Genomic DNA, 27,027 nt, shown 5'->3' with positions numbered 1-27,027 from the left:
CAATCAGTCAATCAAAAATCATCTTAAGCTTTGCTTCAGTGGCCTAGGTAAAAATTTATTTGTCTCAACCTGTCCTTAGCACATATTTCATCTGTGTATAAAATTTCAAGAAAACTTTAAAAGTTATGGCAGAAAATAGCATTCATATGAGAATTTGCATTGAAATGTCCTGTTGATTTTGGATGTGCAATGTCAGTGTGCACACATGACAGAGTTTAAGTGCCCTGAGAGATGTTGGACATAGGAAGTATCAGATGTGGTGTGCAAGAGAGATGAGTGCACTGGTATGGCCATGTGCTATGTATGGATGAAGAGACTTGTGTGGAAGGAATCCATGGAAGAGATAGACACAGGAAGACATGGGATGAGGTGGTGAAGCATGACCTTCGAACGTTGGGCCTCACAGAGGCAATGACAAAAGACCAAGACCTCTGGAGATATGCTGTGATTGAGAAGATCCAGCAAGGAAAGTGAGATCACAGCTGTAGCCTACACCAGTGTTGAATAAGCAGCCCATTTAAAAAGTACCTTTGAATCATCGGGTGACATGCTATGCTTGAGGAGGCCTATTGAGTCAAGTAAATCAAATCAAATCACAATTAAGTGGAAATTGTAGTTGTGGCCGTTACCAGTGCTGGTGGTACGCAATAAGCACCATTCATGCATGGGTCGCTGCCAGATCTACCTGACTGGCTCCCTGTGCTGGTGGCATGTAAAAAGCACCATCTTAACGGGGGTTGATGCCAGCCCCCCGCCCCACCCCGACTGGCTCCTGTGCCAGTGGTATGTAAAAGCACCCACTACACCCTCGGAGTGGTTGGTGTTAGAAAGGGCATCCAGCTGTAGAAACATTGCCAGATCAGACTGGAGCCTGGTGTGGCCTCCTGACTAGCCAGTCCCCAGTCAAACCGTCCAACCCATGCCAGCAAGGAAAATGGACATTAAACGATGATGATGATGTATATATACATATACACGTATACATACTAACATACATACACATACATACACACACACATACATACATACACCTGTATTATCTATATTTCTGTATATCTTGCTTAATTTGTTTTTTTTTATTATTATTTTTCAGATTAATGGACAGCTAAATCTTTTTCCAATACCACGAAACGATCCATATACTCCGGTCACACTTCAAGCTAAAGACAGAGATACCTTAAATTCAGCTTTAGAACTTTCTATTGAGAGTAAGCATATTTAATTTCTATTCCACCAAAGCTGTTCTACTCATAATTTAATAGTTATGGTAACTTTTATAGTATTAGGGCATAAAATGTTTGAACATTTTTGTATTAATATAATTTTCTCAACAATTCTCAGGTGTAGGAGTGGCTGTGTGGTAAGTAGCTTACTTACGAACCACATGGTTCCAGGTTCAGTCCCACTGTGTGGTACCTTGGGCAAGTGTCTTCTGCTATAGCCTCGGGCCGACCAAAGCCTTGTGATGGATTTGGTAGATGAAAACTGAAAGAAGCCTGTCGTATATATGTATATATATATATATATATATATATATATATATATATATATATATATATATAATACATATATATGTATGTGTGTGTATATGTTTGTGTGTCTGTGTTTGTCCCTCTAGCATTGCTTGACAACCGATGCTGGTGTGTTTACGTCCCTGTCACTTAGTGGTTTGGCAAAAGAGACCAATAGAATAAGTACTAGGCTTACAAAGAATAAGTCCTGGGGTCGATTTGTTTGACTAAAGGTGGTGCTCCAGCATGGCCACAGTCAAATGACTGAAACAAGTAAAAGAGTAAAAGAGTAATTAAATGGTTGTTGTTAGAAAAAGACCAATCTGGTTTTGTACCTCCTCCCCTCTGGCATTCCTAATCCAGTTGTCTCTCCACCTCTTGCCACCTCTTTTTTGTTAACCACTCAAGCTCTGCACAACCCACTATATCTAACTCTTCCTCCCCAGAGCATTGTCCCTCTGGAATCTCCTCCCTGCTCATGTTTTTCCTGCAGTTGTTGATTTGCAATGGTTTAACCCTTTCGTTACCAACCTAGCTGAAACTGGCTCTGGCTCTTTAGTATAAATGTCTTGTTTTGAATTCAAATCTTCCACCAAACCTTAGTCACAATTTATGTTCCTAACACTAGCTTAATGATAATGAAGTTATTTTACTAAATTCTTTGTTATATTTAAAATAATTGAAAGAAACACAGAACATCTCAAAATAAATACAGTAATGAAAGGGTTAAGTAGAACAATAACAGCATCAACTTCACCTGTCCATGAAGGCCCTGCAACAGCTATGACCACTCCCACTAGCAAAAAAAAAAATGCAAGTAGGAAATACATAGTGAACTTAGAGAAAAGGTTGAGGGTAACTGAATTGAGAAATGCACTGAAATAGTTATGGCATTGACAGATGAATATAGGAAAGGATAATTATTGTTTTGGCCATGTAGCACAAATAGTATGTCATAAACTGGTGGTAAATGGTTACTACAGCAAGAACACTGAGCATGTAAAATGCAATTTGGATGCATTTGCCTGGTATGGAATTTAATATACATGAAAAGGAATTATATAACAGACTGTCAAAGTTTTGTCCATATGGAGAATGCATATAGAATGGCTGTGATAATGATAATCTTCTCTACTCTAGGCACAAGGCCCAAAATTCTTGGGGATCGATCCTAGTACACAACTGGTACTTAACTTATCAACCCCGAAAGGATGAAAGGCAAAGTTGACCCCAGCATAATGATGGTGATGACACTGATGAGAGTATTAGTGATAGTGATGATGAGCTGAGTGATGATGAGATTGCTGATACTAACATTAACAATGCTAATGCCGACATTAATAAGAAAATATAGAAGGAAAAGGCGAATTTATCAGGATCCACATATATATCTATTTTGAAACTATATTACACTCACAAAAGAGGTTACCATCATTAAACCAGAATATAACAATATCCTTGATAGCTCCACATTTAAGGTATCGTATTTAAGCAAATTTTAAAATGTCAAGCTATACAATAAGTAGTTTTCAGTATTCACGCTTCTCAGTGTCTACAGCTCAGCACTAGTGGACCTAGAATGCTCTGTTGTTGTTGTTGTTAAGCAACAAGATGGGTAAGGGTGATTAGGTGATGGTCTAGGGCTTACAGGCGGGAGACCCCAGACCTTGGAAAAAAAAAACTTTGGTCATCTTGTTGTAGTTAGTTAGTTAGTTAGTTAATTTTTTGGCTCAAAAAGCAAAAAGCAAGGCCATGTAGGGGGACATGGAGTTTTGTACAGGGTGGTGTTCATGTAAAGAGTTCAGGCCACTTGTGGTCAAGGGAGACTTTGAACCGAGCGGTCATTGGCATCTTCACTATCTCGTCCGGCAGCTTATTCCACGGATCCGCAACCTGGACGGATAAAGTCCCTCTCCTTCGATTGAGATGAAATCATTGCAGATAGAGCTTTTTGGAGTGACCCTGCAGCCGACGCTCTGGAGCAGGAGTGAAGAACAGCTCTTTCGAGAGGTTACACTTTCCGCTTATGATGTTGTGAGCAAGAATGAGATCACCACTGTGTCGTCGTTTTTCTAGAGAATAAAGGTCGAGCGTCTTCAGCCTTTCTTCGTCGAGGGCTCTTATTGACGCCAACACCACTGGGAGGTGGCCCTCAAAGTCGCTGGAAATGGAGATCTCCAGATTCAAATTCTTGGACACCCAGAATGCTCTCGTTTATATTTAGTGTATCACACACAAATTCCACTTCAGGACAATATCTTGCTCACAGTTCTCTCATGATATAATATTTAAATGCTTTTCTTAAGCCTCAAAGATCTGTAAAGAATGCTTGTCTTTGTTTTCATGATATTAAGACAGTTTCCACCACCCCAGATATGATGCAGTTCATATCAAGATACACTGAGACATCGTAGTATGAAATGTTTAACTCAGAAATACAGTGAAGTATATTAATAGATTTGAAAATTTTATATATTTTGTAAGTATAGACGCGAGCACAAATAGGCACAGCTGTGGCTGTGAGGTCAAGAAGCTTGCTTTACTGCCATATAGCTTCCAGTTCAGTCCTACTTCATGGCACCTTGGCAAAGTGCTTTTTACTTTAGCCCAGTCAAGCAAAGCTTCGTGAGTGCATTTGATTAATGGTAATTGAAAGAAACCTACCTTATATATATTCATGTGTGTGTGTTTGTGTGTGTGTGTGTTTGTGTGTGTGTGTGTGCATGTGTATGTGTGTGTTTGTTCGTATTTCTTTGTCCTGACACCATGTGATAATTGTAAATGAGTGTCACTGTCACACAAGCAGTGTTGGTGACAAGAAGTGTATCTAGCCATTGAGAACCTGCCTCAATAAACACCTGATAACTCAGATGCAATCATGGAAAAGTAGATGTTCAAATTATGATTTTACTATTATCTGTATTGTCACACAAAGTTGTGAGAATAGTTGCTTCCAACAAGGTTTGCTTAAATATGTAATATTAAGTTGAAAGAAAGATCTGAACTCATGTATATAGAGTGACCTAAAATTTAAAAACTGACGATTTTATTTGTCTTTCTCTTTTTAGCTGCAAGTCTGAAAGATAAATTCTCAGTACAACGATCTACTTCCTTAAATGGATATCAATGGGTTCTCACTCAAATAAAACCAATTGCTACTCAAGGCACATATCAAATGATAGTTAGAGTAAGTTTTAAATTTCAGAATGTTTTTACTGTTGAATGCAAATTCATAACATTTACAAAAGTTTATTCTTCATATTCTGTTTTATGTGCTTCAGACCAATCATTTTTTACTTTATTTTATAATGCATTCATTATATTTTTGAAATATATTATTCATTTTGTTTAATAAGCAGTTATTCAGAGTTGTGTCAACCAATGCTAAATGTTTTATCATCTTAGCTCATTTTATTTAAATGTTCAATATTGTGATATTTTATTTCTCCTATTTCTGCACAATTGTATATTTATACTGATTTTATGATAAATCTACACATCTTGGTCTATGAGATGAAGAAATTTTTGCTTGCATTCTTAACAATATTTCTCAAATTCATGTCTTTTTTCTACTCCTTTAATTTAGGTTGAAGAACAAAATTATAATAAGCGGTATGCCACAGCAATTATAAACTTGAATGTGAAGCCACAAGATAACTTTAAACCTGAGATTGGTTCACCATCTACAGGTTATATATATGAGAATTCACCTCCTGGCACATTGGCTCTTAATAAAGATATAAATGGTCCCATGATAATTACAGTATCGGATAAAGATTTAGTAAGCATAATTTGACTTTTAATGAGTTACAACACTTGAAATGGTTTTGAATATTTCTTGTGAATAAACTTTTCTATTTCTGTTAACCAATCGACCATCTTCACAATAGTTCAGATTTTGTTATGACTGCTGTATTCCTTACAAAGGCATGTTACTTTGCTTGTATTAATACACTGAAAATGTAGCACCTATTCATTGTTAAGTTTAATGTATTAAGTCAGACAATTGTAAAAAGACTTGCAGTTACGTATATTATGCAAATATTCAGATTTATAAAGTAAATGAATGGCCGTTGACTCAGATAATCCTTTGTCTGTATGTTGATGAAATCAGGTCACTTCTCATCACTCTTGTTTCCATAAATGCAGTAAACCAGTGATTGATCTGTTGGAAACCTACAACTAATAATGCTATTGTTTAAACATTATGATGTAAAATAAGTCCTGGGGTTAATTTGATCGACTGTGTTTTCCTCATGAAAATTTCTGGCCTTGTACATAAACAAGAAAACGTTTATACTTATGTAACTTCAGTAAAACTGGAATGCAGTGACTGAGGTGCTGGATTAAAAATATCGTTTTTTTTTTTTTAATCTTTTTGACTGGAAGGAAGGCAGTTACTCATGATTATAGGGTTTCCAATGCTTATGGAATGGAGGAGGGAGGGGTGGGAGGAAAGGTTTCTCAACCTGGAAACTTGATCTGAATGCTTGCAATGGAGTGGGTGTTGCTAAAGGCACCCAAAGTGCAAGGTGGTTATATTATTAATTTAGGTAACAGATAAAGTCTACCATCTGGCAGGCCATTGTGGGATTTGAACTTAGAACACAAGGAACTGGGACAAATACCACAAGGCATCTAGTCTGATGTTCTTGCAGTTCTGTCCACCACCCAAATTGGATTGACGCTTTTGTATTGACTGTAAAGAATGAAAAGCAAAAGTGATCTTGATGGGATTTGAACTCGTCTCATTGCACAGAGAATCTGAACAAATACCATGAAATGCTCTGTTGGACACTGTAACAGTTCTGCCAGGTCACCACCTATCATAACAAGTAAAAGTAATGAATAAATTTACCTCTTGTATTGTGTTACATAGTCTGTTTTTTTATATATTTTTTATCTAACCTTTAGTTAGGAATGAATAGTTTTCCATTTTCATTTAAATACAAAAATACCCAAGCCAGTAGTTTCTGAAAATTGTTGAACCTGCAGAAAAGTAATTTCCACATCATTTAAATAACAATCTCATAATTCACTTGCAGCTAAACCCTAATTTTTGTAAGCACTAACCATGCATGTTTATTTTGCTTATATATTGCAGCAACGGAATATGTCATACTATGTCATTAACTTTGTATTCACATTGATATCTTTGTATTTTGAAGGTCTCTGGAAACTCAGTAAATTATGACTTTACAACTACCTCTGCAGATTTTTCCATTAATACGAATCGTCAGATACAATTGATAAAAAAGAATCTTGATTATGAGACACAGACTATATATTTTCTTCCTGTAAGTAATTACCTTTTCTGATCAAATTAAAGTACTTTTCCAACTTGCTTCCATTTGCTTTTATACTTAATTAAAAGTGTAGTTGGTGTTTGAAATACTTATTCTCTGTACCATTTGTAAATTGTTCCTGAATACTATTTGTAAATTGTTATCATAAAAGGTAAGAAAAAGGAACAATCCAAAAAGGAGCAAAGAGTAAAATGCTTATATGTTCTGTTTTATTTCAGTATATTCACAGCGTACATTAACCTCACTGAAAAGATATATATTAATATTGATGTTTTTCAAATATTTTATTCCTTTTTATCTATAACAATTTCTGGGAAAATCTTTTAGTCTGAAAGTTCTTATTCCAGTTTCCATATTGCTAAAAGAAAAAATAGTGAGGTAAACTCCAGACAAGACTTGTCCCAAACTTTGGCATTGAGAGTTACACAAATACCAGAACTGGGCGCCACTGCATAGTGCCAAGGACTCCGAATTTGCCATCAAGATGTAGGACAAGATACCGCAATAGCCTGGGCTTCAGAGGTCCACAGCTCTTCCTCCTGAAGGACCTGAGAGATCTGCATGGGGTGGATGTAGGTGTCTTCAAAATAAAGCTCGACCTCTTCCTGTCAGGTGTCCCAGATGAACCAACTTCATGGCAGGAGGTGCAGATGAGGGCAGCTGCATCAAACTCTCTCATGCACCAAATGTCAATTGCTAAAAAGCATTCGTGAAGTAAAATCATGTAGCAACACCAAATGGCGGTGCCCCAGCATAGCCACAGCTCGTGAGCTGAAACTAGATGAAATAAAGATGAAATAAATACACCATCACTGGATAAGAACAGCAGTCTGTAATAAGTTCTATCCTTGGGAGGGTTTGGGTTTGGTATTGCAACATTCAAACCAAAATATTCATTCTACTTACTGCAGAGAACTGTAATTCTTTGTAGTTTCTTTTTATAACATCAACTGATTTGCTACATGTCAAGTAACTTTATTAGAGATACAATAGTGATAAATGTATTGGGAAGTGTTTCATTGATCTAAGTTAAAATCTTAACATGGTTAGATGGATCCCTCGTTGTTAGCATTATGTTTAAACATTTCTTGTTGTCCGATCTCAGATTAGCTCTAAGTTAGGAAACCTATAACCAAATGCTTTCTTGCAATAACTTTTGTGTTTCATCAGAGCCTTTATTATCTAACGTATTGTATTTATTTAAGAAAGCCGGATGTGATTTGATGAGATTTGATGACTGCTTTAAGGAAGTTCAATGATTGCTTAGAAGCACCATCATTAACTCAAGATTATATTTGTATGCATAAGTATTTATAGCTATGTATATATTTGTGTGTGTGTGTGTTTCTTTCTTTCTTTCTTTCTTTCTTTGCAAATATATGCCCATAACACTATTTAATTAAATATATGTATTTAATTATTTTAATGTCTGAATTTTATGTTATAGGTTACCATAGTTGAGACAGGTGTTCAGAATCCTCAGACAGGTACTGGAACACTAACAATTAACGTCCTTGACAAGAATGACAATCCACCAATCTTTACCCAGTGTTCGTCAGCCTCCGTGATAGAAGGGGATTATTCCAGTAGCCCTCGTCAAATCACTTCGGTAATAGATACTTTCCTTTTATGATTAGGCTATTTGCTTTCATAATAGTATCTGATTTCTGTTTCATTAATATACTAATTTATATATCTTTTTATCGTGATAGTTTTAAAGCCGATAGAATGTTAGAAAATACAGAATGTTTATCTAAATGCTGGGTAGCTTTTAGTTTCAAACCTTGACATTCTAAGTTCTGTGGAGAATACTTTGTCTTTCTTCTTCCTATGGTCAGTGATATAAGTACCAGTCATGTATTGAAGGATTAAATAATTGACTATAACACTTAACTACAAATCTGTGTGGTTTTGTTCCACTTGAATGAAAATATAGCATTGTTTTTGATGTATCACCTTCAAATGTGTTCTGGGTACAATTAACAAGAAAACTTTTGAATAATGAACAGACTGAATGTTTCTTATTTAAGACAGTAAACTTATAGAGTTGAAATAGTTAACTGTTAAGGACTTGACAACTAGTGAGTTAATTATGAAGTGAATATCTTTTACAAATGTTTATGTCATAACTGATTTATTTTTCTTAAAAAATTTCCTTTAAATATAAGTTTGATGTAATCAATAGTTTACTGGATTGGAAGCTTTATTATATTTACTTTGACATTTCACAGTTTTGGGCTCAAACCCAGTTTGTGCTTTGAGATTAAAACTACTTTTCAATACCAGTTGGGACTGGTACTTCACTGTTATGAGATAAAACCTAATTTGGTACCTCATTGTTATGAATTCAAGCCTAACTTTGTAGCTTCCATAACAGAGATTAAAATCCAGCTAGCGTCAGCTTTACTTAAAATAACTTTCAGTGATATATTTTGATCAATTCAAATAACTGAATCTGTTCACAGCTACATAGACAGTGCCTTCAGTTCATTTGAGGCACTACATTGAAGCTCCCCAACAAAATTTAAAGGAATTATCATCTCCAGTTAAGTTAGTCTGGACATTTTTAAAGTAGCAAGCATCAGAAATCTAATTAGAAATAATTAAATATCTAGTGAGAAATATTTAATAGGAAATAATTATGTAGTGAGGAAAAAAGATGTTAGTCAATTACTAATAGTATTTTTATATTTTCAATAATTAAGGGGAAAATTTTGGACATGATTTGGCCTTATATGGACCCTTTTACTAAACATAGCATCCTGTATACATTCCAAAATAGGGATAAAAGAATCACTAAGTAAACACGTTAGATTGTACATTTGCTGACATGTAAAAATAGAATAGTTTAGAGATGAAAAAATTTGGAGATGATATCTGCAAGAATGGCAATATGTATGTCAGAGGTAACATATATAACCCTTTAACATTTAAACCGGCCATATCAGGCCAAAATATTCTGACTGTTTCATGTTTAAACCTGTCAAATTCAGCCTCTCACACCTATGCTACAATATCATTGTACAAATATACAATCCTATCAATGAAATTTCAAAGCTACAAAATAATGCATGATTAATTCTAAACAATGTGAATAAATAAGCATTACATTTGACTGAATAATATGAATGCTAGAGGATTAAATGCTATCCTGAAATAATGTTTACAAAGATTTTATTTCAGTGTAGGACTAAACGTAATACAACACTTATCTTTATTGGAAACAAATCTAAGTCGTATCCAAATGGACTTGAGACTAATAAAAATAAACAATATTATTGACAAGAAGATCAATTCAATTGACAGTACTTGTTAGGGATAAATATAGTTGATTTTGTCATCATCATCATCATCATCATCATTGCATCAAATGTAAAAACAAATAAAGCAACCATTAATTTATTCTATCTTTTGTTTAGTTTGATGCTACTGATGAAGACAGTGGAGACAACAAAATCATTGTTTATAGTTTGACCAGTGGAAAAGATAAATTTAGTATAAGTGGCAAAAATTTGAATGCTGTTGGTAAGTTAAACAGGAACGATAAATATATTGTTGTCATTAAAGCTGAAGATCAAGCCACACCAGAAAGCTTAAGGTGAGTGATTTTCTAATGCTTAAGTTTATTTAGATATGTGACATAAAAGAGCACAAATCAGTTTTGGGATACTAAGTTCTTATGTTGCTTAACTCTAGGTAATTTTTGGGAAGTAGGTTTAATTGCTGAGGGGCTTTATAGTTGGTGGTTTTGAGTTCAAATTCTTCAGTTGATCAGGGGTTGTTGAATTCCATCAAAAGTATTAGACACATCTGTCTATTGATTACAAAGTGTGTGTTCAAAGTGAGGTTAAAATGTTTATATACTAATAGTATTTTTATATTTTCAGTAATTAAGGGGGAAAATTTTGGACATGATTTGGCCTTATATGAACTTTTTTACTGAGGCATTTGAGTGGCAACAATTTAGAATTGAAGTGATAGTAAAGAAGTTAATACCAATCAATACCATTCCCCAGATACTGTAACAAGTAGTTGACGAAATTGCTATAATTATAGTTGCAAGGAATTTTTAGAGCTTTCCAGATAAATAATTTGCCCAAATATTATGGTATATATTTAAAAAGAACTATTCTCAGTTTTAATAATAACTACATAATATTTTTTTATGCACTCTTTTCAAGCCTAGCCAGGTTCATGGGCCCAGTTTCCCGGTTTCTTTGGTGTATGTATTCCCCCCAGCTGGACAGGATGCCAGTCCATCGCAGCGTTACTCAAGAAACAGGAAGAAAGAGTGAGAGAGAGTTGGGGTGAAAGAGTACAACAGGGGTTGTCACCACTCCCTGCTGGAGTCTCGTGGAGCTCTTAGGTGTTTGTACTCAATAAACACACCCAACACCTGGTCTGGGAATTGAAACCGCGATCCTCCGACCACGAGTCCGCTGCCCTAACCACTGGGCCATTGCACCTCCACAATAACTACATATAGAAATATAATTTAAAAATTTTGCATATCATGGTAAAAGATTGCCATAAAATATCATTTATAGAAATGAATTGACAGTTGCTATAAATCTATTTAAGCAGATTTATTTTGGTCACAGATTAGAAATTTTGTGAATTTTTGTGAATTTTGTAATTTAATACGTTGTTTTTCAATAGAGGTCTGCATTACTTCACAGTAATTAATAGACTGATAGTTCCAAGTTAAAAATCTGGTTTAACTTTGGTCATTCATCTATATGATACTAAAATATTTACCAGTAGCCATTCTAAGTGTTTTGCTTAAGTCACCTCTGAATGTTTGATAAGATTGATAAAACTAAGATTGATAAAACTAAGATTGATAAAAGCTTGCAGCAATAACTCTACTGTAATCTCGTGAACTAATTGTTTATTAAGACTAATACTTGAAAATTCGATTGCTTTAGTTTTAATCCAGTTCAAACTGATTCAACTTTACATTCTGCAAAGATCAATTGTTTTTAACCTTTTAATATACCAAGATTAGTGGCCACAAATTAAACTGTTTCATTAAATAAATTATTGGGTTTCACTAAGGGTTTGATCCATTCAGTTATATGTTGTCATTAAATTAAATTAATATCAATAACAATAGCAGGTCAATGAGGGAGTCTCAATGTGGTAAGCTGACCTGCTAGAAGAAGCATCCAAATCTCTCTCAAATCATACACTAGCATCTCAGAAAAAAGAAGGACATGTTAAATAATGTAGTCTTAGATTGCCTTTAAAAAATAGGGTGGTCACGACTGGAAAATTTTTGGTTATAAGTCTGATTGGTAAGAGTAGACATGGGGCTAATTTTAAACCTGGGGCTAAAGCATCAATAACTGCCAGATCTCTTAAGTACTTCATCTACAAAGCTGTACTCCATCATGGCCTTAGTTGTGGTTGTAATAGCTAGGGAAAACAACAACTCAAGAACACTTTATGCCATTGCCATATGTCAGTTGACAAAAGCAAGCAATAGTTTCTATGCAACTAAATGCTAACGGTTTATGTAAACTTCTATATTTTGCATGTTGTATGGATAATTCCAAAATATAACGTTAAATAAGTTAAACAGCTATCATTCATTTTAGACATAAAATATATAATCTGCTTGAGTCAAAGAAGTACTTTATTTTAGGTATTGACTATGTTTTTAGTATGAAGAAATTAGTAGCACAGGCTGTCTACTTGAATAAGAAACACATCTTGTTTCATTTATACTTTCCTTATAAAAGGCAGGGCTTTGATAAACATGAAATGTACTTGTCATTTGAATTGAAGCAATAGTCATCTATTATACTTGACTTTTTATTTATAAACATTAACCTTATCCATTTCTCAGTTTCTACCATCTATTTACTTTTTACTTAAAAGAAAAAAACAAAAAAACAAACAAACATTTATTACCATTTCATTATATTTTTATTAGAAAGTTATATTTACCAAATTTCTATCTTTCTAGTTTCTTTGAAAATATCCAAAGTTATAGTATTTAAATATTAGTATTTACATCATGTTACTTTCCTTGTGAGGTCTCAGATACAATTTTTTCATTTGACATTTTTTTTTTTTCACGGGAATAAATAAATTTGGTCTCTCTTTTGTAGGAGAAATAGTTATTGCACTATAGTTGTAACTGTTACTGAAAACAGTGCTGTCAACCTGAAATTTCTCAGTCAGTCCTATACAATTACAATCTCAGAAGATACAGCTGTTGCTTCTTCCATTTACACTTTTAAAGATGTAAGTAAATTGTTTTCATTTATGAAACCATAGAAATGAAATAAATTTAGTTATTTTGTACTTTGATAAATATTTCATCATCGTCATCATCATCATCATCATCGTCATCATCTCCACCAGCACCACTGCCACTGCCACCGCTACCACCTTTACAAACAAGAGGCCTTTGCCAATATGTGAAATCATAATTAGAATAAAAAGATTTTTGCCAGGCATTGCTTTTATAAATTACCATTAATATGATTAAGGCAGTAAGCTAGCAGAATTATCACTGCACCAGACAAAATGCATAGCAGCACTTCTTCCAGTTCTTTATGTTCTCAGTTTAAATGCCACCAAGGTTGACTTTACCTTTCATCATTTTGGGGTCAATAAAATAAGTATCAGTCGAGCATTGGGGTTGATGTAATTGACTAACTCCTGACAAACATCAGGTTTTGTGTGTATTGTAGAAAGAATTAATATTATTATAGTATACTCTTTGTACTAATATGAATTTATTTATAAATATATTTGCTTGTAGTATTAACTCTTTCGTTACTGTATTTATTTTGAGATGCTCTGTGTTTCGTTCAATTATGTTAAATATAACAAAGAGTTTAGTAAAATAACTTAGTTATCATTTATCTAGTGTTAGGAACATAAATTGTGACTAAGGTTTGGTTGAAGATTTTAATTCAAAACTTATGCAAGCAAAACATTTGTACTGCAGAGTCAGAGCCAGTGTCAGCCAGGTTGGTAACAAAAGGCTTAATCAGGACTTAGATGAACTAATAGGGGGGAAAATATGCCTATTTTATTCAACTAACTTTTGAGTCAACTTATCATGCAATACTGAGAAAAAGAGAGAATCATCAGCGGTTATTGATGTTCTTTGATGAGAAAAAGCAATATGAATGATTCAAATACTAGAATGAATTTTATACCATGAGGAAAATGGGAAATCTTTTCTGCTAGACATTTTGCCTTTCATTTCAATTATTTGTATTATCACATAAGATTAACGTCATTATAGTTCTTAAAACTTTTGTCCTGTCTCAGAGAAAGGAATGTAATATTCTGCTCAGGTATATTTAAGACTTAATTCTGCAACTATTTCCAGATGAAGTTTTTCAGGCTTTATTCTAAGAAAACAAAAGTTATTTTGTCATTATTTAGTAGTCTTCTAAGGTGGTGAGCTGGCAGAATTGTTAGTGTGTTGGATGAAATGCTTAGTGGTATTTTGTTCATCGCTATGTTTTAAGTTCAAATCCCACCGAGGTCGACTTTGCCTTTCATCCTTTTCTGGTCAATAGAATAAGTACCAGCTATGAACTGAGGTTGATGTAATCAAATTATCCCCTCCCACCAAATTTCGACCCAGAAAGAATGAAAGGCAAAGTCAACCTTGGTGGAATTTGAACTTAGAACATATCTAGCTGATTAACCTTGATCTCCTTATGTATGTATTGGCAGACCCCAGAGTATGGTTGCTTTCTCATTTTCTAGGACCTTTACTAGAGTATGCTGATACCACTACTCTAAAGTTTCATGCCAAAATGACAATTGTTAGAGAGTATCAACTGTCAAATTTTTCTATTATGGCATTTGTATTGTTCTAATACACTATACATATGTGATTGGTTTTAGGTTCACTTGGTATTTTCATGAATTTCCATTTCATCTTATTACCTACATCCATTTGTCTAGTCAAATGCTATTTGTCTATTGCTTTTCATTAAGTAATATTTGTTTTTGTAGTAATATTTGCTTGTTATTTCTGTTTTACAGTTTGAATAAGTCATAGTTTTATATGATACTTTACAGCAATGCAGAGATTACATTTCTTCATGTGTATGTATCTACATTATTAGCTTAGAATATGAACATTCCATGTTAAATACTCTTGTTGTTCATTTCAGAAAGTAGACCCTCAGAATGCACAGCTTGACTGCAAACTCAGCAATTCACTAGACGATTTTGCTATTACAACAGGGTAAGTATCCTTATTATTGTTCTCCCTCATAATAATCAAACATTATACTCACCTTACTGATCTTCCTTTTGTCAATCCCAGTACTCTTTATTTTCACTCTTCTTCTCCCACACTTCTTTCACATGATCATCAACCATTATTTAACCTCTAAGAAACAACAGCCAAATCATTCTGAAATTACACTCTTGTCTTAAGAAAGTAAAGGAAGTTTAGATGATGTAGTCAAGGATAAAGACTGTTACACTGAGAATGCTTTTAACCATATGCCTCTTTATTAAGAATTGGCCTGAGGCTGAACAGCAACAAGCAATAGTGAAACTGGTCATATAAATTTAGCTATGATTTTAATGTCATCATCATCATAATCATCATTGTCATTGTCATCATTTAATGTCTGTTGTTCATGTTGGCATGGGTTGGACGGTTTAACCAGAACTGGCAAGCTGGGGAGCTGCACCAGATTCCAGTCTGATTTGGAATGGTTTCTGCAGCTGGATACCCTTCCTAACACCAACTTCATTAGAGAGCGCGCTGGATGCTTTTATGTGGCACTTCACAGGTGCTTTTACATGGCACCAGGTGGCATCACACAGGTGCTTTCACATGGCACTGTATGGATGCTTTTATATGGTACCACATGGGAAGCTTTACGTGTCATTGCACAGACACTTTTATGTGGAACTGCATGGATGCTTTTACATGGCACCATAACGAATGCTTTACACCACCAGAAGAATTGGTCTTAACACTCCTGTTGTGGAGTATGAGTCTTCTTTGTATGGCAAAGTACCAGGCATCTTGGTCCTTTGTCATCTCACCTGAAAGGTTCAGTGTCCTGAGGCCATTCTTCTGTACTTTATCACATGTCTTCCTCGGTCTCCCACTTCCATGTATTCTATCCACTTTGAGCAATCCAGACATTCTTTATGGAACTGTCAACATCCATCTGCATCACATAATCAAACAAGTGCAGTCTTCTCTCTTGCACACAGCAGCCAATTTCTCTCTCAGAACATTAGCACTTTGTTGAACATGTACATTTATATTATACATCCAGTGGAGCATACTAGCCTCATTCCTTTCTAACATTCACATGTCTCCTGCATTCTGGGCCCATGTCTCACTATCATGTAGAATTGCTGTTCTTGTGTATACACACACACACACACATATATATATATATATATATACATATATATATACAAATACATACATATATATAAATATATATATATATATATATATATATATATATATATAATAAATAAATGGAGTTGAACGAAGATGTTAATAAAATTCCTCTTCTTTCGACATATGTTTTGAAGATAGCATGGTTTTATTCCAAAGGAATAAACAGTGTAAGATGCAATCTTCTCATCGGGAAAGAAAGAGAGCCTATGTTAACGGTAAACATAGGATAATTCATTCACCCATCTAAATATATATATATAAATAGATGAGTGTATTTTTCCCTTGTTAACAATTAACACAGAAAAAATAGATAAATTGTTACCAGGGTAGCAAAAAAATCACACAAGTAAAGAGGTTGTAACTCCTTGTTTTTAAAGGTAGAAACTTCAGGATTACGTGGAATTTTATGTATAATATATATATAAATAAATGGAGTTTAACTTTTACTTCCGACACATGTTTCAACAATTGCCGCGTGGAAGGTGATTATAAGCTATTTAAGAAACACACACATACTTCAGTATTTAAATTTAGTTTATCACAATATTTTCGTCACTTTGAGATGGCGACCTGTTCACTGACAAAATTCCGTGCTAACATGTTGTGGTCTCAAAGCAACGAAAATATTTTGAGAAATTAAATTCAAATGTCGAAGTGAATCTAACGTTTTTTGTGTTTCTTAAATGGCTTATAATCACCTTCCATGCTGCAATTGTTTTCCTTCCAGCACACGATCTCAGATCAGGTCACTTGCTATGCAAGTACATCTCTGTACTATATATATATAGATATATAGCTAGAGAGAAATACATATACATGCACCCTCCTCACACACACTGTTCTACTTACACTTTTTATTATTTGTGTTTTTTCACAGAGGAGATATAACAGTAGCAAAATCTTTAGATGCGGAACAAATTTCACAATATGACATGACTGTTACATGTTCGAACAAAGCCATACCTGGCCAGGTAAAAAAAAACTTTTCTATTTTTGTATTTTAGAAATTCAGTTTTATATCTGGCATTTTTCATCTCCTAATATAACAATGAGCATAGTGTTTTTATATATTTATATACATATATATTTGTATATATATATATATATATATATATATATATATATATATATTTATATTTATATATTTGTCCAAAATCACAGAGTAGGTGTAGGACACAGTAGGAGAAAGAGTAGTATAAGTGAACAGAGAGGAGAGAAAATAGTAATTCAGTGAAGGAGATGTAGTGAGAGATGTAGTCCTGACTGAGAGAGAGTGAGAGAAAGTAATAGCAATGGAGAAAGGAAGGGGTGATAGATGAATAATAAAGGGGTGAAAAAAAATCAGCTTTTCAACTCTGTGCAAGTATATGTGTGTATGTGTGTGCATGTACATGGGAAGTATGTGAATATTTGTATCTGTGATTATTATGCACTTTATTTTATACCTTATTTATATGTAAAATATTACAATTAGCCGTCATTTTTGATGGCACAGGGTCAGCTAGTTTGCTATAAGTTTTAAATGCTTTCCTGAAGAGTGCCTGTTAAAATTATATTTACAAAATATCATCATTTGACAACTGTTGTCTATACTGGCATGGTTTGACCAGAGCTGGCAAGCTGGGGAGCCGCGCCAAACTCCATTCTGATTTGGCATGGTTTCTACAGCTGGCTGTCCTACCTAATGCCAACCACTTTACGGAGTGCATTGGGTGCTTTTACATGGCATTATACAGGTGTTTTTATGTGATGTCATACGGGCACTTTTATGCGGCATCGCACAGGCACTTTTACATGATGCTCCATGGGCACTTTTACATAGCACCACATGGGTGCTTTTACATGGCACCACACGGGCACTTTTATGCGGCATCGCACAGGCACTTTTACATGATGCTCCATGGGCACTTTTACATAGCACCACATGGGTGCTTTTACATGGCACCACACGGGCACTTTTATGTGACACTGCATGGCACTTTTACATGATGCTGCATGGGCAGCTTTATATAGCACTGCACAGGTGCTTTTACGTGGCACCATGTGGGCACTTTCAATCAAAAGAAGTACCAGTAATATACTGTGTAAAATTAAATTGACTGCCAGTAATGCATTGAATGTGATTGAAATTACACCTCTACTTTGCATGTTTGTTATTAATTTTTAAAGAAGTTTTCTTTTATTATCTTTTCCACTATAGACAGCAACAACAACTTTTGTCGTCAAAATCCAAAATGTTAATGATAACCCTCCAAAGTTTTCACAAGACAAGTACTTGTTCAAGATAAGTGAAGCAACAACTTTGGATCAAGTTGTTGGGCAAGTAGAGGTGAGTAAATTTATTAATTTATTAATTTATTAATCTATTAATTGTTATTTATCGTTTGATTGTTACTACAATTTTGATCATTTTATCATGACTGGGGAATGTTTTTTTTTTAACATGATCATACCAATGGCTGTGCTCCAGCATGGCCACAGTCATTGGACTGAAACATATAAGAGAATAAGAGAATAAGAGATATTACCTTGCAGTACTTTTCCCTTCTCTTTTAGAAGATGCTATTACATAGTATCATTGTATTTCCTATGCTTTTAAGAATTAATAGTTTATATGTTAATTAAATAATTTAACTTGTGCCAATTAACACTTAGAATGCTAAAATGTTTAGAAGTAAGCAAAAGTTGAACTGTTGCCTACTTCTAAACTTGCATATTTAAGTAAAAAAAAATTATGTTTTTTTATCAAAGCAGTGATAATTTTGATCTGTCACTCCAGTTTGGTCTCTGGTGTTTCATCTGGCAGTAAGGAACAGGCATCAGAATCTCTTGCTGGACAAGTTATTGAAGATAGACAAGGGACTTCGCCTTGGAGATGTTTACCTTCTTTCTAATTACAAACCTGATCTTCACATGTAGATTAGGTTAGTTATTAAAACCAAATAAATCTGAGTTGAGCACAATCTCTCTGGAGTCACAGTCTATTAATGTGGTAACTTAACTGTCATTGACTCTATAATAACTTGATATCATAAAGATGTAGTTGAGATGGCCACATGAATAAGGTGTTGTCTTCTTCACTGAATGATACTGCATTTGAAGAATGTCATTACAATTCCCTTGCTTCATCATTGACAAGCAGAATGGGAAGAAACAAATAGACTAAGTTGATTATGAAGCACTTGAAAACTTAAGGGATAATAATGAGTAATCTTTTACCAGGAAAATGTATTAATAAAATTTAAGGTTTTCTGAATTTTGTTCATGTTAATGGGATTGAATATGAATATTATGGTAGCATTGAAATAACAACTAATATTGAAGAAAATCAGTTGATTAACTTGCCTTTCCCATATTTCCAGGTTACAGATGCAGATAGTAATTCATTCATAACACTTTCAGTTAACTCTAATAAGTAAGTATGATGATGCAGTTACACTTTCTCATTTTTTACAAAGTTACTGTTACATAAATTACCCATTTGAAAAATTACTGTAATGCTTGTAAATTTATAAGGAATTTAGTATGAAAACAAATATTGTTTTAAGTGTGGGTTGAAGAATTTATTTTCATTCAATTACCTAGTAATTAATCAATCAGTTAAATATTTTCTTTATTTGAAATTGCAAACATTCTTGTATCTGGTTAATTTGTAGTAGATTTACGAGTAGAGACATTTCAGTTTCTGATAGTCACCTATGAAATATGGAATTCTTTAGCTTTCATTTTATTTATGTGAATTTACACATCTCAAGTATTTTGGTATTATTTTCTAGTCTGAAATTGTAGAGTTAATAAGAGTGAGAAATTCCAGTTATTTCTTATATAAAAGATGACTGTAGATTAGGACATTGGTCATATATTTAATATGTACACTGGATATTTCTAATATGTCATAAATTGTATTTTTCTGTTAGATAAAGAATAACTGATAAAGAACAAAAATGGTGAACCAAAATTAGAATTTAGGAATTAACTGTAGTTTAATTTTATCATTCTGATGCAAAAATGGTTACAGATATCTTAGAATAATGCATGGTTAGTTTGAAGAGTTTTATTATAGTACTGGAATTAAGTTAGAATTTTACCCATATATTATGCAAAATGTAATGTTAATAATAATAATAATAATAATAATAATAATAATAATAATAATAATCATTGGTGTAAAAGATGGGCTACTGCAAATATTCTGCTCAATACCACAGATTTGCTTATCAGTTGTTTGACCATAACCAATTGAGCTTGGTGGCTGACGAAATGTGCATCTCTGATCATAAGTAGAGGTAGTGGGAGAGCATCATAGCTATGTATTGAAAGGAATTCTTTGGGGTTTGAATAATCCACCTCTAGAAACAGGTGTTTCATTCAACATCCTTAAACAACCCTTATTCAGAGACCTTTTGTGCAGGATGGGCTAATTGACCTAAAGAAAATTCTAACTGAGTCCCACCTGCAAAGTCATGCACTGTTTATATTGATATGAGATCACCATGTTGAGCACATATGGTTGTGATGCATGTGTTTTGTGTACCCTTATCATATGGGTAGTCATGATGGGTATATTGGACTTTGTATATTATACCCCAATGTCACTTTGATGGCATGCACTGCTCTCTCACTCAATAATAATAATAATGATACCAAATTTTAGTACAAGGCAGAAGTTTCAGAAGAGGGGATAAGTTGATTACATCAACCTTAGTGTTCAACTGGTACCTATTTTATAGACCCTACAAAGGATGAAGGACAAAATTGTTCTTGGTGGAATTAGAACTCAGATTATAAAAATAGACGAAATGCTATCTAAAAATTTTGCCAGGCATGCTAATAATTCTGCCAGCTTACTACCTTAACAACAGCAACAATAATAATAATGAAAAATATTGTACTAATTTCACGTCCATTGTCATGCAAGGTACAATGGCTTTTAGTTTAAGACACTCAAATACTGGCTGACTATATGACAATAAGTTCAAACCTTGGCAATATATTACCTATTCAGTATAGTACATTCTTCTGTGGCATTTGATTTACTAATAACAGAGTTTGTACTATTTATAATGAGTGACTGACTTCTGGCTAAAGTACCATTAAATAGAAAAGCTGATATACTCTCCCAATTTTTATTAAAAAACCCTCAAAAACTACCAATCATGTTGTTTAGGAAATCACCATTGTTCGATCATGCAGTGTATGTATAACAGAACAGGAAACTGTATCATCAAGACAAATATTTGATGTGGAAATGAGCCTGTTGTTAACGAGAGACAGGATCTTGTTCTTCACATGATATTCTCAACTAACATATCTCATTTTTTGAGATACATTTTTCATTTTTCTTGTTTATCTTTCACTTGTTTTAGTTACTGGTCTTTGGCTATGCTGGTGCACTGTTTTGGAGGGTTTAGTCAAACAAATTGACCCTATTATTTATTTTAAAGCTTGCTTACTTATTCTGTCAGATTCTTATGCAGAACTGCTAAGTTACAGGGATAGAATTAAACCAACACCAGTTGTCAAGAGATGAAGGGCTCATCACCATCAACATCGTCGTTTAGCGTCCGCTTTCCATGCTGGTATGGGATGGACGGTTTGACTGAGGACTGGCGAGCCAGATGGCTGCACCAGGCTCCAATCTTGATCTGGCAGAGTCTCTACAGCTGGATGCCCTTCCTAATGCCAACCACTCCGAGAGTGTAGTGGGTGCTTTTTACGTGCCACCAGCACGAGGGGCAGTTAGTGGGTACTGGCAATGACTACACTCAAAAGGTGTTTTTATGTGCCACCTGCATGGGAGCCAGTCCAGCAGCATTGGCAATGACCATGCTCGAATGGTACTTTTTACATGCCACCAGCACAGGAGCCAGTCAGCAGCCCTAGCAACAGTCACACTTGGATGGTGCTTTTAACGTTCCACTGGCAGGAGTGCCAATCAGGTGCTACTGTCATCAGTCACATCAGTGATTTTGATTTTGATTTTGATTTCACTTGCCTCAACATGTCTTCACAAGCAAAGTTTATTGTCCAATGAATGAAGGGTACTCATAAGTGTGCTGGTTATACACCATTGACATATATATATACAAGGCTCCTTTCAGTTTCCATCTATTAGTTATATCCATTACAAGGTTTTGGTTGGCCTGGGGCTATAGCAGGAAACACTAGACAAGGGGAATAAACCAAAATCAAGTGGTTGAAAAGCAAGTGTTTTACCACACAGACACACCTGTTTGTTTGTGCAATAAATCTGAGTATGTTGTTTGCTTTGTCTATATTCTTGTAATATCCATTCCTCTCATTAAGCTATGTTTCTTATTTTGAATTTTGTAGCTTTCGCATTGACACACTTGGAAAAATATTCAACCGAATTACTTTTGATTATGAGACAGAAACTCTTTACAACTTCAAAGTAACAGCAAACGATGGTAAATTTAATACAGACGCCAGTATAACTGTTATGGTACTTGATTTGCCCGATTCAATACCAATATTTACAGAAACTAAATATGAGGGATTTGTGCAGGAAGATGCACTTATTAATACTGTTGTAATTACTGTAAAGGTAAGGCAAGAAACCAGAAGTTCTAAATCTTTTGCTCTTCAGGAAAAATGAATTAAATTACATGGCAATTATATGGATAAGATCATAATCATGATCATCATCATCATCATCATTTAATATAGTGGTTCCTAAAATGTTTCAGGCTGCTGCCCACTAGGTTCTAAAGCCATATACCTAGTATCTCCTCCCCCAACTCACAATCACAGACATTGACCATATTCTGCCGCAAATTCAAAATAACAGTATTTCATAAATAAAAACTTAGCCTAATAAACCCGTTATTTTTTTTTACATCCACTGTCCCCTTTTGGTTACCCCATTGTCACCCCACCTTTCCTTAACACCCCCTAGATCTTTCCACCGCCCCTGGGGGGGGGTATGGTCCACTTTAGGAACCACTGATTTAACATCTATTTTCCATACTGGCATGGGCTGCATTTCATGAGCTGTTAGTATGTCAGTTAAAATGGTTAGTGGCATTTCATCTGTCTTTATGTTTTGAGTTCAAATTCCCTTGAGGTTGACTTTGCCTTTCATCCTTTTGGAGGTCAAGAAAATAAGTACCAGCTGAGCATTGAGGTCAATTTAATAGATTAACCCCACTCCCCACCGAACATACGAGCCTTGTTCCAAAATTTGAAACCAATGTTTTTAATGTTATGTTTATTCTATAAACAAATAGGCACATGTCTATATCTTCTGAATGATATATAAATATACTTAAATCACATATTAATAATCAGGGATTTTTTCCAGTAAAAACACGCACAATATTTTGATAAATAAAACTTTTATAACTTTTAAAATCACTTTAATTTTGAGGGTAAATTATTTCAATATAGATGAAAAAAATACATTTCCTATATTTTTGTATGATTTCTTTCTTTTTTTTTCTTTCTCTTTAAAGGCAGTTGATTTAGACACCACACCTTCGATAGTTTATGAACTTGACGGAGATTCTCAATCCTTTGCTATAAATCAAGGTGGGGTAATTACCACTAGCACAACGTTAGATTATGAGGCTAAAACTGTCTATAAGTTTTTTGTTACCACAAAGGATGGCAAAAATTCACTATCACCAAATAGCAGAGCAGAAATCACTGTTAATGTACTGGTAAGTAAATTCAGCAGTATAGCACTGAAATAAAAATGTATGTATATCTGTAAAAAATATTGCTAAAAAAGCAAGCCCAAAACTGATTGAGAAGAATAAATTTGTTTCACAGAATTATTAGTGTTTAGTTTTAAAAAATACAAAGAGTTATTAACATAATTAAAAATGATTATTACTATTTAGCTTACAATTATAAGGGCTTAGAAAATCCAATTTGTGATTTGCTTCTGGTTTCCATTTATACTTATTACATTTTACTTAGAGTGATAATGCTCCCGAAATTCCTGAAGACCGAAACTCCTATTTTTAATTCCTTTCCTCGAAGTCAACAGGACTGATTGTCTGTTGTTAATTACACATGATCATAATAGATTTAGTGAATGACTTTGTTTATTGCACTAATAAGTAAACACATAAACATGTATCTCTTATTTTTTACTTGTGCTTTCTCGATTTGACAGTTTATGATTCAAGATGCTCGAACATAACACAAATAAGATGAAGAAGTTATAATGAGTAGCTAAATGAAAATAACCTTCTTGGACTACCTTAACCTCACCTTTAAATTAGACAGCTAAATCCTAAGACTATACAACTAAAGCTTAGACTACATCAGCTCACCAATTCATTAAACTGTAATATACATCAAATGATAGAGTTCTCATTAGTGGTTAGCCTCAGTAGTGTGGCAACTAAATTTGAAGAGATGTACCTAGAAAAAGATTTGTAATATTTTCCTTAATAAATGGTTAGGATTACATTCTGTTAAAAGTCATATTCTGATAGGTTGAGAATAATATTTCAGTTAAAAGCTTAATAAGAAATAGATACTTTTTGTTAGTAATTAACTGAATTAATTTTGAAGTGTATGAAATCATATTGACATCACTTAGTGGCTAATTTTCACTCCTATTTGATCAGGAAATGAAGACAAAGAAAAACTCTCTATTTTTATTGTGTACAGCCAACTAAACATAGCTAAAAGCCTACTGATTATTAATGTATGTTACTGATAGGATTATGGTTCAAACAAGCCCAAAATCTCAGTCTATCAATAAACAATAGATAATAAACACTCTTTGTAGAAGAAAAAACATTTCATAACTAAAGTGACGGTTTCTAACTTTTCCTCTGCATGGAATTAAGTTAGTGGCTGTGTGGTAAGTAGCTTGCTAACCAACCACATGGTTCCGGGTTCAGTCCCACTGCGTGGCATCTTGGGCAAGTGTATTCTGCTATGGCCCCGGGCCGACCAATGCCTTGTGAGTGGATTTGGTAGACGGAAACTGAAAGAAGCCTGTCGTATATATGTATATGTATATATATGTGTGTTTGTGTGTCTGTGTTTGTCCCCCTAGCATTGCTTGACAACCGATGCTGGTGTGTTTACGTCCCCGTCACTTAGCAGTTCGGCAAAAGAGACCAATAGAATAAGTACTGGGCTTACAAAGAATAAGTCCCGGGGTTGATTTGCTTGACTAAAGGTGGTGCTCCAGCATGGCCACAGTCAAATGACTGAAACAAGTAAAAGAGTAAAAGAGTATGTTAAAACAGATTCACTTGAAAGAAAAACTTCTTTCATATACAAGTTTAACATAGAATTAATCTTGCATTAATATGGGCAAGTCTGGCATTATAAATATTTCTTTTGTATTTCTTCAGATGCATCATATTTATGAAGCCCTGTTTATCAGAATATTTGCTGGCTTGAATAAATCTTGCTAGTTTTCTCGAAATAGTACCTTATTAACCTTTTTGTTACCAACCCAGCTGAAACCAGCTCTGGCTCTGAGTACAAATGTCTTGTTTTCATGAGTTTTGAATTAAAATCTTCCACCAAACCTTAGTTACAGTTAATGTTCCTAACACTAGCTTAATGATAACTAAGATATTTTACTAAATTCTTTGTTATATTTGAAGTAATTGAAAGAAACACAGAGCATTTCAAAATAAGTACAGTAATGAAAGAGTTAAGGTAGTACAATGTTAAATCCAAATCATATCCCAAAGCAAAACAGTATGAATTTGTTTGACAAAATATAAGATCAGCAATGCCTGCAATATTTGCAAAAATTCATACTGAACATGATAACATAATCCATAATTAAGAATTAATATGCAAGTCATCACTTATGCATGCATACATACATACATACATACATACATACATATAACAGCATTCTTTTATTTATTTAGTTTTTTAAACTTTTCCTTTTCCATAGGATGTAAATGATAACGCACCTCAGGTGTCTTTGAATCCTTCAACCGTTACTGTTTTGGAGACAGATAAAGTGGGAAAAACATTGGCTGTAGTTTCTGCAACAGATGCTGACAAACAAGTAAGTAATCATAATTTCTAAGCCAGTTTTTTAATCACTCTTGAATTGTGAAATAATATTAGACAAGTACCAGTATGATGGATGGAAGCACTCCGTCGGTTACGACGACGAGGGTTCCGGTTGATCCGAATCAATGGAACAGCCTGCTCGTGAAATTAACGTGTAAGTGGCTGAGCACTCCACAGACATGTGTACCCTTAACGTAGTTCTCGGGGATATTCAGCGTGACACAGAGAGTGACAAGGCCGGCCCTTTGAAATACAGGTACAACAGAAACAGGAAGTAAGAGTGAGAGAAAGTTGTGGTGAAAGAGTACAGCAGGGATCACCACCATCCCCTGCCGGAGCCTCGTAGAGCTTTAGGTGTTTTCGCTCAATAAACACTCACAACGCCCGGTCTGGGAATCGAAACTGCGATCCTATGACCGCGAGTCCGCTGCCCTAACCACTGGGCCATTGCGCCTCCCTCCAGTATGATATGAGACAGGCAAACAAAGAACAGAATTTGAGCCATGTATCTATTACCAGATTGTTTAATTATACCCAGCTTTCCTCTCAAATCACTTACACTCTGTTGTAAATGTCAGTGTGTTTATATGTTAGGGTGTAAGTGATTTGAGAGGAAAACTGGGCAGTCAAGGAATCAGATGTAGTATGCAAGAAAGAAAACTGTGCTGGTACGATCAGCTAATATACATGAGTGAAGACAGTTGAATCAAGATGTGTGGATCTTTAAATTGTGAAGGTAACATGTGGAAGGGATAAACCCAAGAAG

General features: G+C 34.4%; 1 protein-coding gene across 1 annotated transcript in view; it reads left to right on the top strand.

Moving 5' to 3' along the window:
* LOC115211772 overlaps positions 1–27,027 on the top strand; it is a 412,137-nt gene that overhangs the window by 75,706 nt on the left and 309,404 nt on the right. The window contains exons 10-23 of the mRNA XM_036503112.1: positions 1,094–1,208; positions 4,580–4,698; positions 5,098–5,292; positions 6,680–6,808; positions 8,265–8,426; positions 10,237–10,415; positions 12,934–13,069; positions 14,971–15,044; positions 17,113–17,206; positions 18,436–18,564; positions 19,598–19,650; positions 22,569–22,800; positions 23,708–23,914; positions 26,137–26,253. Coding sequence (XP_036359005.1) covers positions 1,094–1,208; positions 4,580–4,698; positions 5,098–5,292; positions 6,680–6,808; positions 8,265–8,426; positions 10,237–10,415; positions 12,934–13,069; positions 14,971–15,044; positions 17,113–17,206; positions 18,436–18,564; positions 19,598–19,650; positions 22,569–22,800; positions 23,708–23,914; positions 26,137–26,253 — 1,941 coding nt within the window. The remainder of the gene's footprint in view (positions 1–1,093; positions 1,209–4,579; positions 4,699–5,097; positions 5,293–6,679; positions 6,809–8,264; positions 8,427–10,236; positions 10,416–12,933; positions 13,070–14,970; positions 15,045–17,112; positions 17,207–18,435; positions 18,565–19,597; positions 19,651–22,568; positions 22,801–23,707; positions 23,915–26,136; positions 26,254–27,027) is intronic.

The sequence above is a fragment of the Octopus sinensis genome, linkage group LG5 (genome assembly GCF_006345805.1).
Source record: "Octopus sinensis linkage group LG5, ASM634580v1, whole genome shotgun sequence".
In the NCBI taxonomy this organism is placed as follows: domain Eukaryota; kingdom Metazoa; phylum Mollusca; class Cephalopoda; order Octopoda; family Octopodidae; genus Octopus; species Octopus sinensis.
The sequence above is the reverse complement of the archived record's forward strand: the minus strand, read 5'-3'. Positions and strand labels throughout refer to the sequence as shown.